The 19,565-nt window shown below is 38.0% G+C and overlaps 1 protein-coding gene across 1 annotated transcript; it reads right to left on the bottom strand.

The window, feature by feature from the left end:
• Positions 1-1,384: 1,384 nt before the first annotated feature.
• On the bottom strand, positions 1,385-18,923 carry LOC121655626 (coiled-coil domain-containing protein 6-like). Its single transcript, XM_042010405.1, has 9 exons — positions 18,576-18,923; positions 17,317-17,466; positions 14,701-14,829; positions 14,126-14,229; positions 10,862-11,022; positions 9,708-9,864; positions 7,290-7,390; positions 6,425-6,546; positions 1,385-2,630 (listed from the first exon to the last, which is right to left on the bottom strand). Exons 1-9 carry the CDS (start codon positions 18,828-18,830, stop codon positions 2,424-2,426), a joined length of 1,386 nt encoding a protein of 461 aa, XP_041866339.1. The 5' UTR covers positions 18,831-18,923; the 3' UTR covers positions 1,385-2,423.
• Positions 18,924-19,565: the final 642 nt, after the last annotated feature.

The following is a 19,565-nucleotide window of genomic DNA, read 5'->3' as shown; positions in this document are numbered from 1 at the left end:
TATTATGGGCATCTGATTAAAATCAAAACATGGATCTGATTGTCTTCTTCCACTTCAGGTAGCCTCTACGTACACATTCCCAGCAGCTATGCAAGCACCAAGCAGATATTTTGAAAAATTCTTTTTGTCTCGTACTTTTGTGACACCTGAGAAGTCGTACCCTGTTGTTCTTTTCTGTAAGAGGCTTGGCAGGTGCATGCACACTCAGCCACCCTGCGGTCTGGATAAATCTCTCCCAGTTCAGCTACCTAGCTCCACAGAGGTGGAGAGGTGAAAGGTCATTTCAGCACCCTGCATGGCCACTCCGAGTCTCCAGCCTAGATTCCTGCTTGGATTAGGTCAGGTTGCTGAGAGAACACTGCAACACAGCAGGAGACTTTAGTTGTATCAGAATTCCCAACAAGTCTTTGGACAAAGATGCATTAACGTCACAGAGCAAAAGGAGTGTTTTGATTCCGCTGAGTTTGTACCAACTGAATGTGTGAATGAGCTACAGTTACCTGCATTCACCTAATGGAAGCCTAATGTGTTTTACAAGCAATCATTCTTGTCCTCTTCTCCTCCCACCTGCTGTTATTGCAGCCACATTACAAAGGTTTACCATGTTAAATGATCCTGGAATGATTGATTTCTGGAATCCACTCCTCCGGTGGCCAGCCAGCTAGAACCGGTTAAAGCCATGTTGACTAAGTGAAAATTAAGATACTAACACAGAATCAAGACTGCGGAACTGTTGTGAGAACATCACATGACTTGCTTGTATAACAGGGCAACTGATTCTGCGGTTCACTTTCCAGTGAGCAGCGTGGATGGAAAAATGGGTGTTTATCACTTTAATCAGTTCTATCCTGAAAAGAACATGGAAAAATATTTGAGCAGTCAAATTTATACTCAAGATACTTCAATCATCACTTGACCATTCTTTTCATTAATTTTATTTATGCTTCTTAGTGACGTTTTTTATTTATTTTGAGTGTTAGATTTGTATTTTTAAAAAAACAAAATAACAACTTTATGCTGGACACCAATCTTGCCTCTATGTATGTGTTGCGTCACTGAAAGTAATAAAGATTATTGTTATGGTATCATTTCAGATCGAGATCTTTGATGGGGCATGTTTATTTAAGGCACAAACATTTTCCATCAACCACCATTACGTTTTGGTAAGATGTCATTTTCACAATGAAACATTCCAGTAAGGCTGAAAACACAAGACTGTAGCCGGTACAGATGTTAGGATCTGTAAAATAAAACCTGTGCATCAAATCTCAGGTTTTTGTGAAGGAACAATTCCAACGAACAGATTGTCTTCCAAGTTTGTTGTACACCACTATAGTTATGACAAATGAATAGCAAATGTGCATACAACTGACAAAAGCAGGAGTCGTCATCTCAACAGCTTTAATCATACATAGAAATTTAGTTCAACAGTACCTTTCAATTAGAATGTTTTAGCAGTATGTATATTTAGTGTAAAGAGCTTTATTTATTTTTTTTGCTTTTTTGGATGAGTATCCATTAGGATGATAGAAGCTTTCAGAAATACACCAGAGATCAAAGAGACAGAGTACATGACTTAAGTTGTAACACCTCAGACTATATTTTTAAACACCTCAGAAGGCAACATTTATCTGTGGTTTATGTACCGGTGTCCATCCTCATTGATGCCGTTTTTCCTTTTTTTTTTTTATTTTAACTGAGAAGCAGAACAGCCTTGAATGTTTTCAAAAACTAAAAGAACTGTGCTGCAGGCTCTGTTTGAACAATGCCCTGTAATGGAGAAACTCAAAGCAGTCTTCTAGGACACTTCTTGATGACCTAATCAAAGCCACGATAAACTTAGGTTCATGGTGAATTGCTGACACTGCTTAAAAGACAAAGAGTGAGCTGGAGTGGAGGACATTACTGCTATTGAGTTCATATTATAGGCATGAAAATAATTGACCATCTATTAATCCGTCATTTTCTTTATCCGAGCATCCATTCAATGATTGAAAACATCCAACCTATCATAAACACCACCATGAAACATACTGACTGTGCTGTTTGTGCTATCTTAGAAGAGCCACAACAACAATTCCAACCAGCTAAAGTCCCAAGCAAAAGAAAAAAAAAAAGTACAATACAGAAGGTGGAGCAAATAATTATCCTACAAATCCCAGAAGCAATTATTTTTTAAGTCCATCCATTCCTTTTAAGAGTAGTTGAGTAACGCCACATGTGGATTTGGCTGGCGGCTACCTTCACCAAGGCGGAGTTGCCATCTTGTTTCTTTTCCCTCTAAAACTTTTGAAGTTGCGTCTTTTGTGGACTTTGTTAAGAGTAAGAAACTTCACTTCCAGAGCTGGTAATGATGGAAGTTGCTGCGGTAGCATCGTTGCATTCCGTGGGCGCAATCATGCGCAAACAGAGACTGTGTGGCGTTAAGGCTGGGAGGGAGGCTGCTGTGGTGGTGGTGGTGCTGCATGCTGTGACATGGCCGCCGGAGAGGACATGGACTGGACCATGGGCTGAGCTGGTGGGGGGAGTGGAGGTTGAGCCTGCTGGGCCCCTGAGTGTGTGTTGGGAGAAGGTGGAGGCGTTGGACGTTTGAATTTGTCAGGGCTGGTGCTTCTTCTCGGAGAGGGCCTCTGTTTTAGAGACAAAAAGAATAAATAAATCCACAAGTTTCATGCAGTGAAACAAAATCAAATGACATAATTTAAGATCTTTCATGCAGAAAACTGGCGAATTGAGAGGGCTTTCCAAAGATTTGTATCAAAAATCTCTAGAAGTTAAAATGCACTGAAGTTGAGAAAAAAAAAAAAGTGAATATAGAAAACCACTTAAGACCACACATGACCTTGTCCCAGTCACGTTTCTGCCACCGAGCCACTGGTCATGGCCCGACAACTGCAATTCTAGTCAAATGAATTAAAAGAGAAGAAAAAAAGCGGTTTAAAGAAAAATTAATCTGTCTAAGGTTCTCAACTCCCAGACTCAGATCACAGAGTTTTTCCAAGTTTAATTCCTGGGTGGGCTGAAAGGCAGTAAAGAGATGTGGCCTGTACCATCCCCATGGAAGAGAAAATAAATGAATGTTGGACATGAGAGAGAGAAAAAAATAGACCAGAGGTATACTTTAGTACCATACACTCGGAGGAACGGTTTAACAAGAGGAAAACAAGGCTGCAGTGACTTGAATTACAAGGCATGACTGAATAATTTCAGCTTCCTGTTGAAACATCAATCACTTCGTTTAGAGCTTGATGAGTCTGGCTGTTTCTTGGGAGTTTAGTCAGTTTCAGACCAACTACTAAGGAGAAGAACGCAAAAGGAAATGAAGTAGTCAAGTAAAATGGTTTAAAGCTGGACCAGGTCAACCATTTAACAACATCTAAGTGCTGAACATGACTGAACTTGTAGGAAATGATAGTCTTTGCAGGTTTCTAATAGGCTGAAACTTTTTCCAGATTCAGTTGAGTCAGTGACCAAGTGTTTTTGTGAGAAAGAGTGAGTCTAGAAAATATTTTCCAACTAGGGAGCCGTGAGTAAGTTGAATACATCTAGGACAACCAGGACTCTTCCTACAACCCCTCGTTTTCCTCTATATTTTTGTTAAAACATCTAAGTTACAACATATTTAGAAATATGAAAAATATCAAATGGAAAAATATAGAATATACAAGCATCAGCCATGACATTATGTCTACCTATCTAACGAGGAAATCCTTCTGATGCTGCTAGAAGAACTCTGACAAGGAACAGCTGAGCGGACAAACATACATCTTAAGCTTGTAACATACTCCACGAGAAGAGAAGAATATAGTTCGTATTGGTCTGGTGAAGAGGATCACTGCGGGGGGTGCAATTAACCGCTGACCCGGTTATTTAATATGTAATGAGAAACTTCGTCCGTGACAGGGCGGGTTGTACGTGTGTCTATAAATGCCACATGTGTTGCATACATTTTCATACTTTCTCACCACCCAGAGCAGTTATTTAAAACTATCTGTCCAACCTGGGATCAGGGGAAATGCAAAAGCCACAACTTTCAACTTCTATTCTATTTACTTCATTCTTTTCGGCGTTAACAACATCAACCTCTAATGTCCGATCAATCACACAGTACTTCTCGGAGCCTCACAAGAAGAAAGTTCTGCTCGGCTGATGTGTTGAGAACAAGAAAAAAGTTCTGGCCTCTCACAGAGTATATAACAGCCTTCAGGGTGTGTTAAAGTGTCTGCTTCTGAAACGACTGCAACAGATCCTTAGGACTCTGTGGGTTAAGGGCGGCGTCTTTGTGGATTGGGATTTCTTTCCACACACATCTCATCAGATACCAATTGTGTTCTTTCAACCCTTTCTAGCAGGTTTTGCAGGTCCCACTGCTGACCTGCTGTGGGACCAAAAAGAATTTGAAAGTGTTGAAATCCATCTCCACCTTTAAAAAATTTTTAAGGCTAAACTGATCAGTTCATTTATACTTTATTAATTATGGTCCTAGATTTATTTGATATTGGAAAGTTTTGTGTCTGTGTTTAATATATGTTGTAAGTAGGTATGTTGATGTTGTATAAGGAGGTTGTAACGTGTCATGCTTTATTTTTTTCTCTTTATTATGTATTTGTTTCTTTTTGTTTGTATGTACTCAGACTCCCTTCTAAAAAGCATGTGTTAGCTTCTCAGGGAGATCTGATTCACACAACTCATAGCTAAATTTCTATGTAAAAATGAATGTAAATTTGAGAGTGTGTGAATAAACTGAACTGATTGCTACTTCGGAAGAGTGCTGTTGCCATATGGGGGTTGTCACTGGTCTTGAAAAATGTTTAAGTTGTTGACAAACAAGCAGGCTTTCCCAGCAGAACACTGCACTGCAACAACATGAGTTGTGTTATTAACCTTTACCTTTCAGTGGTTTCAATACTGTGGCTAACCGATGTATTTGATGCTACACTGAAGTTTAGGTGTCACAGTGATTGATAATGAAGGAAGGCTTCAATAGAACATTACCCTGACACTAAATATTAATAAAAATAAATAAAAACTTGAGACTATATGTTAATAAAGACTTACATAAATAAGGTGTGGAGATTATGTTATCAGCATGTTACTGTGAAGATTAATGTGCAGCCAATAGGACCTTGGGATGTTTATGAGCTCAGGTAAGTTTTCCTCTTATCAAGGTTAGGGAACAACAAAATCTGAGAATCAAAACAATTTTCTTATGCAGGTTGAAGGTTTGCAAATGTTCATTCCTATTCCTCAAGGAGACTGCCACAGTGGCCATTTATCATATAAAGATAAAAACACCCCATTACTGCTGTGGGAAGGCAGTTGGCTTCACTGACAATTTCATATTGGATTTAAACAGATTGACTATTAAAAGGATAAGAATTCAAATTCATTCAAACTTAGAGGACTGCAAAAACAAAAAGCCATGCCTGTACTTCTGTGGATGCTCTAATTTACTGCTCATTTATTGCACATATCTCATTCAGTAAATGCAGTTTAAAGCTCATACCAAAGAGCAAAAAGTCTCTACATGTAAAAGATTGAAGACCAGGATTTATTACATGCACTGGAAAAAGGTAAATAAAGCAAATAAAATGTGATTCATTTCACAATTTAAAAATAGTTTCTCAAGTGTCAAAAGATTTATCTGGATCTTTTTAAGTCTGAAATCACAATTATTTAACACAATTACTCTGTGCCGAGGCAGGACATTTGCCCAGGGCACAGGTGTTTTTCATAGCAGAGGTGCTTATTTCAGCACGCCAGGCCTCCTGTGACTGCTTTGGGGCAGGAGATGGGCCCAATGAGATGAGTAAGAACAGTATGTGTTTTCATGTCATTCTCCATAAGTCTTTCATAACACCAGAAAAAAAGTTGCTAGATTTGATGCTTGATGCTTTTTTTTGAAAAAACAAAACAAATCTAAACAAAAAACAGTGGGTAGAGGGGTCTGAATACTCACTAGATATAGTGACAACATTGCTAAGCTGGCAGCTAAATTCTGGGACTCTAGAGTCAAAAGTGGCAACTGCAAAATCTGGTTAAAACAGGAATTACAATCTGAAATAAATAAACTTAAAATTGGCCAGATTTCATCAGTTTTACACCAGACAGTTACACAGACTGTGTTACAGAATCTTCAACACTGTCATCTTGTGGACTGTGTTTCAAAGTGGATGTTCTGCATTTAATAAAATGTAGTAACAAAGTAAATAAATAAAAACCCACAATGCAAAACCCATTTAAATCACCATGAAAATTTTCAAGATCAGAGATGCTCAAGACAGCAACAAGTTTACTCTTTTAGTGGCCCTGCTCTGAGTAGCTTGTTTCATTTCTTAGAATTCTCAGCTGTTGTCTACTTTTAGTTGCTTCATACTTTTTCATAGCAAAAAGAAAAATGAAGGCCTGAATAAATGCAACTTACTGCAACGGCATGAGAGGAGCTTCCATGGATGTGCAGGGCAGGGGTGTTGTAGTGGGAAATGGCAGCTCTGGACAGAGTAGCTGGAGGGGTGAAGCCAACTGTGTGAGTTCCATATGAGAGACCTGTGACAAAAGGGCACATTTAGGATAAGTATAAAATTTGGTATAAAGTTTATACTACAAACCAGTATAAAATTTGGTTTGTTATGGTGTTTCTCCTACAACTGTTTAAGCGACAAAACCTCTTTAAGCTTTTCTGTTTTTCTTATTAATCAGTTGTGTTTATCTGTGACATGCATTTAATCATATACCCAGTTTATTCGAACTTGTTTTATTTAAGCCTAGAAAGAATTTCTACTGGGTTTAAGTGAAATTTATTGTTGTTTGTTCCTCTGAGTTCATGTGTGTGATGAAGTGGAAAACAGGGCAGAGGAAATAGGTGAAGGAAACATGTTACGAAGACTGCTCACCAAGTGTTGCTAAATAATAAAGATACATTGATATTGATCCAATTCCCTATCTTAAGGAAACAAGTACAACCATGCCAAAGCTGCCAACCTCGGGATAAGCACAGTGCACAAGGTTATACAGACCTGGATGGTTTTTCAAAACTAGATCTCACAGAAAAGATTACTCCTCCAATAACCCTTACCTATTCAGGAGTATTTTTTTAATGAACCTTAGTTTGACACAAGTTTAACATGCTGCAAGTTGAACTAAACAGACTCAGGATCAACAGTTTTAGTTTCGATCAGCACTAGCAGAGATGTTAACTTCTAAATAAAGCTGCAGAGTAGACAAGCTTCTGTAAATGATTAAGTTGTATCAATTAACATAAAAGCTGCTTTTTATTTTGTTATACCTACCAGGTGATATGGGTCGGCTGGAGCTAGGAGAGGGAGTGTAAGGAATGGGGCTGGACACAGTCCTGGCACGCAAACCCTGTGCAGACATTTCGTTGAAGTACCTGAAGGGATATGATAATGTACTATGAAGATTCAGCATATTCTTAATCCCAAAATATCAACATATTCTTTCATGATTTTACACAGATAATAAGTCCAACATTATTGTTGCTGATATTAGTTTAACATGTAAAATGCTTTTCTTACAGCAACTTGGTTGTCATAAATGCTCCATTTAGTAGTACATGAAACAAACAGCAAAAATAAGTTTTCAACCCTCAGAGAAGCTGATTATTTAGCTGACATCCAACTGTGGGTGTAAAAAATTCTGTTTGTGCAGACTTGAGTTTAAAATAGCACAAACCTAAAAAAAAAAGTGTTTTCTGATATTTTTAACCTTTTGATATAAATTTGATTTACACGGATATGTTCTGCCTCCAGGAAATAGCTGAATCCCGAAACTCTCAATTCTGACATGACATAAGCTTTTCCTTTCTTATGTTTCAACTGCCGAGTGACGTAAGTGGCAGCATGTGACCTAGAACATATTGTTATACTTTCACTCAGTATCAGCATATGTTTGTACGGCCTGGACTGTGTAGTGTCAAAGTTTTGCCACACCCTGAACTTAAATTACCTAAAATGCAAAGTATTAGATGTCTCAACTCAAGACATAAAAGTAAAGCAGAGCCTGACACAAGTTCACATAAAAATAAAAATTTAAGAGCATTACTGGTGACTTTTAACTGTCTTCTGAGACAACATAGTAATGCAATAAAACATGAAAATCCACCAAAGCGACATTCAGAAGTACTTAATTATAATTACTTTAAATTTTTATAAAATGATAAGACTTTCTACCATACACACCCTACATATATTTTATATACAATATATTATACAATGTGACACCTTAAAAAGTAACAAATTTCAGACAACCTATATAAAAACAACCTATATAGACTTTAAAAGCCATAACAATGGCCTAACCATTCAATATGAAAATGGATCTTGCTGGGTAATCAGGAAAATAAGATTGTTTGGGTGCATTTGCAATAGCAAACCCTGTAGCCACTACAAACAGCTCCATCTTGACTTCAAAACAAAGTGCACCATCTGGGTTCAACTTGTCTACTTGAGCCATTACATTAATGGCTGCCAGAAGTAGAAGGAATCCCAGAAAGTTCAAAAAGCTTCCATTGTTTACACAAAAAAGGCAATCTTTGGTTTAAAAGAGACCGATAATTTCCTTTTCACTTGAATCACAAAGACCTTTTCAACCAATCTTGTCAACTATAAACTCAGATCAAGAGAAAGCGAGAGAGAGAGTGCCAGTGTGTCATTTGAAGCATTGTCTGTGGTAATACAGACCACCCAGGTCCCACGTAGCTATTGTTTGTCTCAGACCGGCAGCTATGTTCTGCCAAATGTGATCTGAAGACAGTTTTTTTTCACGTTGAAATCTGCGTGAGATTTATATACGACTCTATGGTGCGGCCTAATCACAGGTCTGTAGCAGTGGCGAAACATTGGACTGTAGCCATGTCCTTCACAACACCCTCACGACACTCACCATACAGGGCAGAAGAGACACTCGACTAAAATGGTGACGAGATGGCAGTGAAACCATTTGTCCAAAGTGTTCACGAGTTTCTAAAATCCCGGGTTGTTCACTGTGTTAACTGAGTACTGGTCCTTGGCAAGAAAAAAAAGTTATGTTTGTTTTTAACATTTGTTATCTCTTTGTGTCTCTGGGAGCTGGTGGATTATTTGGTCTCTTCAGTCTAACATGAGAGATGTTGGGAACTCGTGTTGAATAAAACCAAAGCGGTTGGGGCTGTGGGAGGAGTCTGCAGCAGAGCGGTGTGATGCCAGTGGTGCTCCATTTGCAACTGAAAACAGCAGAAGAGTAAACCGAGAAGGAGCCCAAAAAAATCGTATCTTTTTATTTTTATGATCGTTGAAAACCCAGATCGTAATTTAGATTAAAATTCGGTTGATCGCCCAGCCCTAATGTGAGGGTCATGTCTTGCTCCCAACCAACAACCACAAGGCTAAGACACCAACAAAAAGCCTACAGGAAGAGCAACTACTGGTCACTGAGGCACACTGTACTGTACTTATTGCATTTAACACTTCTGTTACTTCATCTTTCCTTTTCACATCATTAAGTCCCATTTATCTAACTGGCAATGTTGGCAGTCTAACAGGGCAGTGGAGCATTTCCAGTTTTTCTATATCATGAAGCTGACGTACATATGTGAAACCTTTACCAAAATGTGTTTCTCATCATGTGTCCTTAGCATATTATTTTTGTGCCCGAGCACTGAGCTACTGGAACCTATGGTGATATATCTTATATGGTGCTGCTTCCCCTACCTCTCATCATCCATCTCCAGACTGGATTCACTCTCTGACAGTTGCCTGCACAGGGCCTCCCGGCGCTCCATTTCTCTCTGAAGCTTTCTCTGCAACCGGATGTTTTCCTCCCTCATCTGTCTCTCCTCCTCTATGTACTGGGCACGCTTCTCTGTGTCTACATGGGGACAGACAGATGACAGTCAGTTTCATATTATTGCCATCATCACAATGAAAAAAACTACACAAGTATAACATGTCACAACTGCTGCACTTGCAAAATTATAAATAAAAGTAATATTTGAAAACTGATAAAACTGTGAAAAGTCCACTTTTTGAGACATAAAATATTTTCTTTTCATCAACTTTGAAGAAATGGGTCAATGCCAACCTTGGGTAACATAGTAAATTATAAGAAGAGCATCAAGGAACACTGACTATAGCGTCTGGTTAACTTGACCCAGCTTTTCAAAGCAAGTGTTAAAAGGTTAGGTTGACATCTCCCTCTAGTGGCAACAGATCACTGACACTGCAATACTTAAAATTAATCCAGATAAGAGTATAGAAATCAGTGTCTATCAATTAATCAGTTCTCTAGGTTGCACCAGCCGAAACTAAACTTTTTGCCATATGAAAAAACATTATTTTCGCTCAGTAGAATTGTAATAACTACTGCATTGGTGTTTCTTTTAATTTGTCCACACCATATGTGGTTTTATAGAATCCATAATAAAAATCAGTTTTCACTGTGCATGCCATATCCTGCTATCACAAACTAGGCTATAAATCACAGTGAACATGCAACACAAATAAATGTCTCAGTATAATCAATTTGAGACAGAACTCCAAGCATCCAGCTCAAATAGAGACAGGGGATATGTTGTACTTAAGACCGCATTGTCTACTGCTGATCACCATGTAATTCTTTCCAACCTGTCTTTAGATGCAATTTGATCAGTGTAGAAACCAGAAGGTCACAAAGCTGCAAACTGTGTTAGCGCAAGAAGATATCCTGTTCTGCCTGGCCTAGCTTAAACACAAGCATTGAGTGAATTGTCCCTTTGCTCATCTAAGGATCAGTTTTAGCAATCACATCCTCGATCAACACGTAGGGTCATCTGCCCCTTTAGATCCCACACCCCATGGATCATGTGACAAGATGAACAAATACTTACGCTGCAGCTCAGTGGTGCGCAGGCTTTTTTTAAGTCGCTCCACTTCATTCTTCAGGAAGCGGATATGCCGCATCATGTTCTCTGGTGAGTCTATCTCCATGGAAACATCTCTAGGAGAGGGAGGAGCTGATACAGGCTGGTCCAACTTCTCCTGAAGGATTCTAGTTTAGGAAATCAACCAATTACAGCATCACTGTTATTGAAATGATAAACAATGCCAAGTTTTTAAAGCAATGCCCATTGTAGACCCGGTACAGTATATAGACAGCATGTAAAATGTACAGTCTAAAAACAGCAACCAGTAGAAAAATATTTCTACTTTTAATATACACTTACACTTCTAATTTTCAATGTCTAATAATGAATGTTTGTTGGTAAAATCAGGCCATGAAGATAACAGTTGCTGTGGAAGTTTTTAAGATAGAAAATGAGGCATAAGTTTTTGGTTTTTTTTTTTTTAAAGATTTTTCCAGACAACAATTGGCATATGAGTTTGAGCTGGTGAGAAGGAGATGAGTAAACATGTTTGCTTGAAGAAGGGTACCAGGAGGTTAAGAGACACTACCTGGTGCTTGTTTGGTTTGCAGTGTTGGCATGCCAACACTGCAAAAAATACCATTAGTTGGTTAAAGTGTCTGGAGACCTCTGCTACATAATCCCAACCATCATTTATCTGATTCCCTGCTGTGACAGGGATGTCATGGAAGTGTTTTTCTTAAGATCACATGAAGTCCCTGCCCACAAACAGTAGGTAAGCTAACTGGAACCTACAATAGCTATTAGAAATACAAAGTGAATTTGAGACAATAATAATAAATTAATAAAACATCAACGAATTCAGACAATAGACAAGTACACATAGGAATTGGGAGAAACTACAAACAATAAAGTTAAGAATGTATTGTATTTAATTTATATTGTTCTTCTTTTAACATGAAAGTTATCAGGATTGCCCCCTTCTGCATTCCACAATCATCAACTAGTGTAGTTTAGTCAAAATTCAAAACTCATCTGTTCAGACAGTCTTATCCCCCCTAAGTCCATATACATCTTTCCACAGTGTTTCCTTCCTCTATCACTTATTCTGTTTTGTGCTTTTAATGTTTTGCTTACTTTTAGTGTCTTATGTTTGTACAGTGTCCTTGGGTGCTTTGATAAGGCGCTTTTTTAAAATAAAATGTATTATTATTATTATTATTATAAAATTAATTATTTATTGTGTGAATATTCAAATGAAATGAATTGCAATTGTGAAAAGATGCGAGAAGTAGTTCCTTTTTATAAATTGGCCAATCAGAGAGCTTGCTAATCCTTATTATAATCTCCTGTAATTCAACAGAAGTCAGTTTAAGTTAAAGGTGTGAACTAAGTAGTGTATCAATGTAAATAGATTTCATTGATAAATTCTGGCTCAGAGCTTAAAGATAAATGGGAAAAGTTCACACTTTTTTCTCTCTCCTCAAATCTTTTACCTAATGGCCAATAAATACCTTAATTTAGCTGCATTCTCTCAACAGTGATCAGTAACTATGTTGTTCTTAAAGAGAAAAGCAAAAAGCTCCAAATGCTAAATGTGTGGAGACTTAAAGGTAAAGATGAAACTTTGAAATTCTAAGAAGAATGGGGTGCTAAAGGCTTTCAGCAAGTCCATGTTGTGTCACACTAAGAAAGCCGGGTTGATCAATGTGCATATGGTTTTAGTGAAATGCACATTTAATCTTGCAAACTACATTGTTATGGTTTGATGTTAATAGACGAAGAATAAGCATCAAGTCCTTGTTAATAAAAAACATTAATATTCTCAAAAATAGCAGTTGAATCTTGCGGTTCCTCTAACAGTTACTTGTCTGCTCTATGATTGTGCTAAGACTTTCCTTGAGGTGTACAGCTTTTTCTTTGCTAGTAGATAATGTGTAACAATTTACACACAGTACAAGAAAACTCTAGCAGAGGGAGTAGCCTTGAACTTCAACTAACTGGATCTTTGAATCACAAGTATGCCTCACTCAGAAAATCTCTCCTCAACATAGTTTTTTTTCAAAGCAACTGCTAACGCTGTAGTACTGCCCCAAAGGGCACTACTACACTATGAGCAAAATACAGGACTGTCTAACTGTCACTTTGACAAGTCACTAAGTGTCACCTTTAATCCACCCTCTACATAATTTTTTGTCAATATTTACTTTTTGCTTACTTTTTTAATATACTTATTTTGTTTACTTATGCATATATACTTTAGTCAGGGCTCGGAATACATTTTTGAATAAAAAGGTGCACATGGTTAAAATATTTACTTAATTTAGGTGCACATCCAAGATTGTGCAAACATTTTTGGTTTAAAAGCACTCATTCATTAAAAGAGAATCTCTTTTAAACAGCAGTATTTTTGTTATACAGAAGCAGTTAAAATAGTTCCTGTTAATTTCAACTTAAAATATTTATGTAATAAAATCAAATATTTATAATGTCAAAGTTGTGTGAAGCAGCATTCCTTCTAAACACAGATTGAAAAATGTCTGATGGAGAATTACGGTCATACGGTCTGTTTTTGTTGTTTTTTGCTGGAACAGATAAAAAAAGCAGCATAATAATCTCAGCTCTAACATATAAGGGAGGAAGTGATGTTTCAAGAGAAAAATAAAGATAACCTCAACCTTGTGGGACTTTTCAGTTAATCTACAATTCAACTTTTTCTCTTAAAATTCTTGTTACGACATATTAGCAGCAGGAGCAAAACTTAAGGCGATTTAAAACTTAAAATCTTAAAGAAAGGAGTCAAACGTAGTAATTCTATGAAACAATCCCAGCATGTCAGGAACTAGTTCTCATCCACTGCTTGCTTGTTTCCTCATGTGGGGACGTCGGCAGATACTTGTTCAGGCGAGTCCTGCAGCAGCACATCTACAGATGAGCTCTATCGCTGAAACAAGACTACCCCCAGTCAGAATCCCACCGTCAGAGTCAGTGAGGAAGGGACTTTGGAAAAAATAAAACCATGGCAATGCATGATAAAATAAGTATGTTATTGATGCTTTAAAACAGTAATGTCTCAACGTGCCCAGCCTCATTTTTTTATAGTCTACAACAAAAGAGTTTTAATAGTCTAAGTGCTGCAGAGTGCCCGTATTTCCTTTAGGATCAATAAGTACGTATGTCTGTTTGCCTGTATGTCTATCTGCCTGTAGAAAGCTTTTGTTTTCAAACAGTTTATGTACAGATGTAGACATGGCTTGAAATAGTCAATACAATATTATACTTTCACACCTTTTCTCAGCCTCCAGTTTGTCCATTCGTTTCCACAGTCTGTTGACCAGAGCTTCTTGTTCCTGCTCTAATGTGTTCTCAAGGTCGATCTTCTCCCGCCTCAACTGGGAAATAAAGGAAAAAGCACTGAATGCTGCTCAGAGACAGAAAAAACCTTGACGTTGCCAAGCATTTGATAGATTTCACAAAAACTCACTATCTAAAACCCAAGGTCTCTGGGGGGATAAGTTTCTCTTACACAGAGCTACACCTCATATGCTGGCTTGGGAGTGTGAGAGAAAAACACTGCATGACTGCTGGTAGAGATTTAATTTAATTTGATTATACCTGCATGTGGGGGAAATGCACAGTTGCATTACATGAGCATTCATCTGACACAAATTAATGAGTCTCGCTTTTATGTTTCCAATAATATCTTGACAGAACAAGGAAGGTCTGACTGCCACAAAACTAAATGTTCTTTCCATGTAACATTCAGTGGGAAAAACTAGGGATGATAAAGTTTTGGTGACATACTGGCTCAGGGTCAGGGTGTACTTACTGAATGCAAAAGCATTTTCTACCAAATAGCTTACCTGTTCCAGGGTTAGCTGCTTTGAGATAGTTTCATTCTCCATTTTCTTGATCTTTTTCATGAGCTTATTAACCTGGAACTCCTGCTCTTGCTCCAAGTGCTGCTCCAACTCTGCCTTCTCATGCTGGAGCTACAATTGAAAAGGGATGAAGAGTGCATGGGCAGGGAAAAGGAAGATGTGAATCAAACAGATGAAAAAGAAGGGAGAGGAGCCAAAGCACAAGAAGAGACAGATGGTAAGCCAAGAGAAAAATTTAAATATCTAATGACCATAATGTAAAACACTGGCACCACATCCTCAAATTTAATGTACATGTTGAGAATAACAATGAAACAGGAAACCAATAGATAATTTTACTGAATTCAGGGTTAATCATCCAAGTAAAGCAAACGGTATAAAATGATGATCTGGCAGCCAAAGCATTTTTTGGCAGCTCACCAACAGAAAAAAGGGTGCGGTTTAGTACTCTTTAAAATGGGACATCTCTGTGATGGATTATATAAGTGATTACTCATTATGGAGAAAGGGATGTGAATTACAGGAAAAAGCTGGAGAAGGAAAAACCATTTCTGTTATGCTACCAAAAAGGAAAATCTAAAACGCTTAATATAATTTGTAGGAAATTCAGAGTGCATTCAAAATGAGTGCTCTGCAGTGTCCTATCTGAAACAGGGGGAGAAAAAAATTAAATACCTAGGGAAATAAAATTTTGGTTTTAATAGTGTGACTCCCACCTCACCTGTGCTATGTGGTGTGTAGCATCTACATTGCTTCCCCACAGAATCAGGCTTTAATCTTGCCAGTAGCACATTTGGATGCTTGCAGGTTGCACTTTCTCAATAATGAAATATACCACATGTAATGTGCTTTACAGCAAAGGTTCTAATAGCTTATTATTTTCTAACAGAGAACTGAACAATTCATCCAGTTAAATCTACAGTTTCTCAACACACAGGACAAACATCAACATGAAGGACAACTTCAGTGTCTTAGACTACAGCTGCTGATATTAGTCTTCTTGTTCATTAAAAACAGACTTTAAAATGTCCTTGTTCTAGTCTACTTAAGACCATGAAAATACACTTGATCAGTGTCATCTTATTGACACATTGCAGAGGTTTCATATCCCCTTGGGTAATTTTGTCCTTCAAGTGGAGCACACTGGAAATATCTGCATTAGGGCTGAAAATTAAAGGGTTTCAACTAACCACCACAATCGGCAACTGTGGGTTGTTGGGGAAAAAAGAATAAATAAATAAAAACCAACTAGGATTATTTTGGATATAAACCAGACTTAATTGGTAAGGAACAAAATGAAGTAACTTCCTGTCTTTGCAAAGGGATGATATATACAGTAGTGATGTTCTCAGTTATGTCTGCTCCTAGAAGTAGGGTTTATCTGTCAAATGGTTGCCAACTTTCAGACTTCAAACAAATTACAATTAACCTACAGTTTGCAGGTTAATTGTTTAACTGGTTAAAATCAGAAAGCAGACAAACTTGCAAAAATCCCAACCAGTTTTATTGAGAGACGTTTCCCATCGCCCTACTCTTTACCGTCTATATTTAGTAGTACTGTGTAAGTCTGTTTTACCATCTGACACACAAGAACAAGACAGATGATAAAACACTTTTTGTTTAAGATAATGACCTGCTGTCTCTCCATGGAGGAAAAGATATATTGGTTTATTTCATAGCATTTAAAAAGGGGAGATAAATTACATTAAACCAACAGCAGGTCTTTAAATACACAATAAATAAATAAATAAAATAAAGGGAGCAGATTCAAATCACTGCATCATTCGCTTATTTATATTCTGACAACTAAGAGTTCATCCGTCAAACGCTATAAAGGAAAACAACAAGGAAGTTAAACGAAAATGTTTTCCTCAAAGAAGCTTTTACGCAGCCAGTAAAATAAATGCTCACATTTGCTTAATTCTACATCAACACTGTAAGACTATAATGAAGGCCAGTGTTATTATAATATATATACTGTACTTGCATAGGCCATTTGTCAGCAACAAGGCTTCAGGTGAGGAGCAGATACATGTCTGTTTTATGTTCAGTAGCAAGAAAAAATGGCAACAAAAGCCCAAACAAGTATGACCTTAAGCAGGGTCTGCTGATACATTTGCATATGTCCATTCAAAATTCTTACTTTTAATATCCGCAAGTAATTACTCAGCTACTACTTTTGTGTTTGATTAGGCTACCTTGTTCTCTGTATCGTTGAGAAAATAAAATGCAGACATCTAGAAAAAAAAAAAGGAGAAAAGTAATTTGGGAAACATCTGGGGTTACTAACAGCTGCAGTGAAGTCATCCTGAATCTTTCCAGCCTTCAGGCAAGTACCAACCCTGTTGATGATAAACTAACTTATTCATAGGCATTCACTGGGCTGTGTGCATGCACAGGCAAAAGGGAATCATGCTGAAATTGTGTGAAATACTTCAACTGCACCTTTGTATAGCTGAACATTAAAACATGACTAATCATTCTTTTTTATGAATAAGAGTTTGAACGGGAAAATTGTTTAAATGAATGTTAAGCTAGCTTCCATTGTAGATATAAACAACTCTGACTTTTTTTCTCCATGTTGTTCCCACTACTCACTTGCATGAGTTTTCTTGAAAGTTCATTGGTGAGAAATTCCTCCTCCTTCTCATAGTTGACTGCCAAGGTTTCCTTCTCCTTCTGGAGAGCTTGGATCTTCTTGAATAAGGTGTTGCTGATAAATTCTTCCTCTTGCTCTGCTCTTGCTTGCTGTACAACAGGAACACAGAGACAACAGCTTAAAAACTATCAGTAAAAGACTCTCCTTACAGTCTGGCACAGAAAAAATCTTTTCACCTCTATCCTGAATGAACAGAAACAACTGGCCAGTCAGTATAAGTCAGCACATATACAGCATTTAGAGCATGCTGCAGTGGAGTATGCAAGCCAAAGAGGAAGCATAATTTCCCCAAATGACTCAAGACATTGCAGTACAGACTGAGTAATGGTGAAGGGAAGAATAAAGCAGGGAGGCACTAGAGACACATCTTGGGACATCTACTGGTGTTAGCATTACAGTATGATTATACGTCTGTCCTTGTCAATCTCATTCCCCATCTCACATTCTAGGCTAATTTCTGTTTAACAAGTGCTTGGAATATTTTTCGAGACAAACAGTAATAGAAATATAACGTAGTTGTGCTTTATAAATTTAGAGGGAGGGTGGACAGGGTGCAGGGAGGTCGACTTGCCAACGTTAGGAGCGTGGCATTTCGCTAAGTTTGGCCTACATACTCTTCATCCATTTAACAGATCGGTTACACTTTTTTTTTTTTTTTTTTTTTTAAGCGGGGGCTAATTAACCAAGCATAAAGACATATGCGTCAGTCCGTGCCAATGTTGCTGCTAAGCTATTTATTTTCACTAAGTAACCGTATCCTTGTTGGCCAAACGCTGTGACAATATCCAGCAGTTAGTAATCAGGTGACCAAACAGCAAACAAGGTGATAACTTGCATAACAGAGTATCCACCTTAATTTTGACGCATCTGGGGTTACCGTTCAGCTAACGTTAGCGAAGATTAGCAACGCAAAACAAAGCAAACTAGCGGGCTATCACCGCCCCACCACCTGGCAAACGCTATCCCGCTGGCTAATTTAGCAACATATCGAGAAAGCTAATGACAGCATATCTAGAAAATCAGCAAAGAAGCCTTTTGCTCAAATACAAACGTGACAATATAACACAATATTATGCGTTGACAATAACCATTTAGGAATAAACATACAACACTAACCAGAGTGAACGCACTGACAAATGCAATAAACTCTGAAGCGTGGGTATGGCATCTAGCTAGTTAGCTTGCTAACGTTACTCACAATGGTGACGCTAGCTTTGCGGAGGTCCCGATTCTCCTCCTGCAAGGCTTTGCACTTCAGTTTAAACGTCTCGAGCTCAATTTTTAGAACTTTGTTCTCTTGTTGTAACGAGGCAAGGCGGTTCGTCAGTTCCTCCAGACGAAACTGTGAAATGACTATGCTTGGTTTGCCAGAATTTGAAGCGGAGGACGACATCGGGGTGGCTGAGCTGCTACCCGCTCCGTCGGTGTCGCTCTCACTCGCACTGTCCGCCATGGTTGTGCGACAGTGTGTTGAGTAGGGAAGGGAAGACGACGGCAGCTGCAGCGTTTAGTTTGAGGAGCGCACGCAGCAAAATAGTACGCTGTGTGACCTTGCTCCCGCGTGACGACATAGCGCCTCCACCAGGATGTCTCCAGTACTGCATAAAATATACACTACTGATGACAAATTATGCTGGAACCTTCAATATAGCATTACTAGATCGACTCAATACTATATTGACATACTGTACAATTAATCTGAAACACCAGATTATAAAACATTCTACTAATTAATATTTAAATCCAAAGGCCAATCATGTTATGGTTATGAAACTGGGCACAAATATGTGCTAGGCCTCGCATTTGACTTACTGTGGACTGAGTCATTTTTATGCAAGTTTGTGTCTCATACTGGTCATTATACATCTGTTTCTTATGTTAACTTGTTGCCTTTTGTCTAATTGCTTATAGATAATTTTGAATGTGTCTGTTGTTTGCATGTATGTTTCATCATTTTTATTTTCAGTCTACAATACATTTTTTGATTGTCATTTAAAGTTAGGTTAGTTGTTCACCAAGTTCTCTCTAGGACTTAATGTAAGTAAGTGGTTGTTTGTCTCTCTGTGTTGGCCCTGTAATGCACTGACGACCTTTACAGGGTATACCATGCATCTTGCCTCGTAGCTGCTGGAATAGGCTCCACACTGCAACCCTGTTTTGGAATAAGTGGGTGTAAAAAATGAATGGA

The sequence above is a fragment of the Melanotaenia boesemani genome, chromosome 16 (assembly GCF_017639745.1).
Source record: "Melanotaenia boesemani isolate fMelBoe1 chromosome 16, fMelBoe1.pri, whole genome shotgun sequence".
Lineage (NCBI taxonomy): Eukaryota > Metazoa > Chordata > Actinopteri > Atheriniformes > Melanotaeniidae > Melanotaenia > Melanotaenia boesemani.
Note: the sequence above shows the minus strand (reverse complement) of the source record. Positions and strands in the feature narration are given on the sequence as shown.

Coding starts and splice junctions, on each gene's coding strand:
- LOC121655626 (XM_042010405.1), bottom strand. CDS start 18,830: ATGGCGGACAGTGCGAGTGAGAGCGACACCGACGGAGCGGGTAGCAGC. Junction 17,467..18,575: donor GCAAAGCTAGCGTCACCATT/GTGAGTAACGTT, acceptor CCTGTTGTACAG/CAAGCAAGAGCAGAGCAAGA. Junction 7,391..9,707: donor CTGGAGATGGATGATGAGAG/GTAGGGGAAGCA, acceptor ATATCCCTTCAG/GTACTTCAACGAAATGTCTG.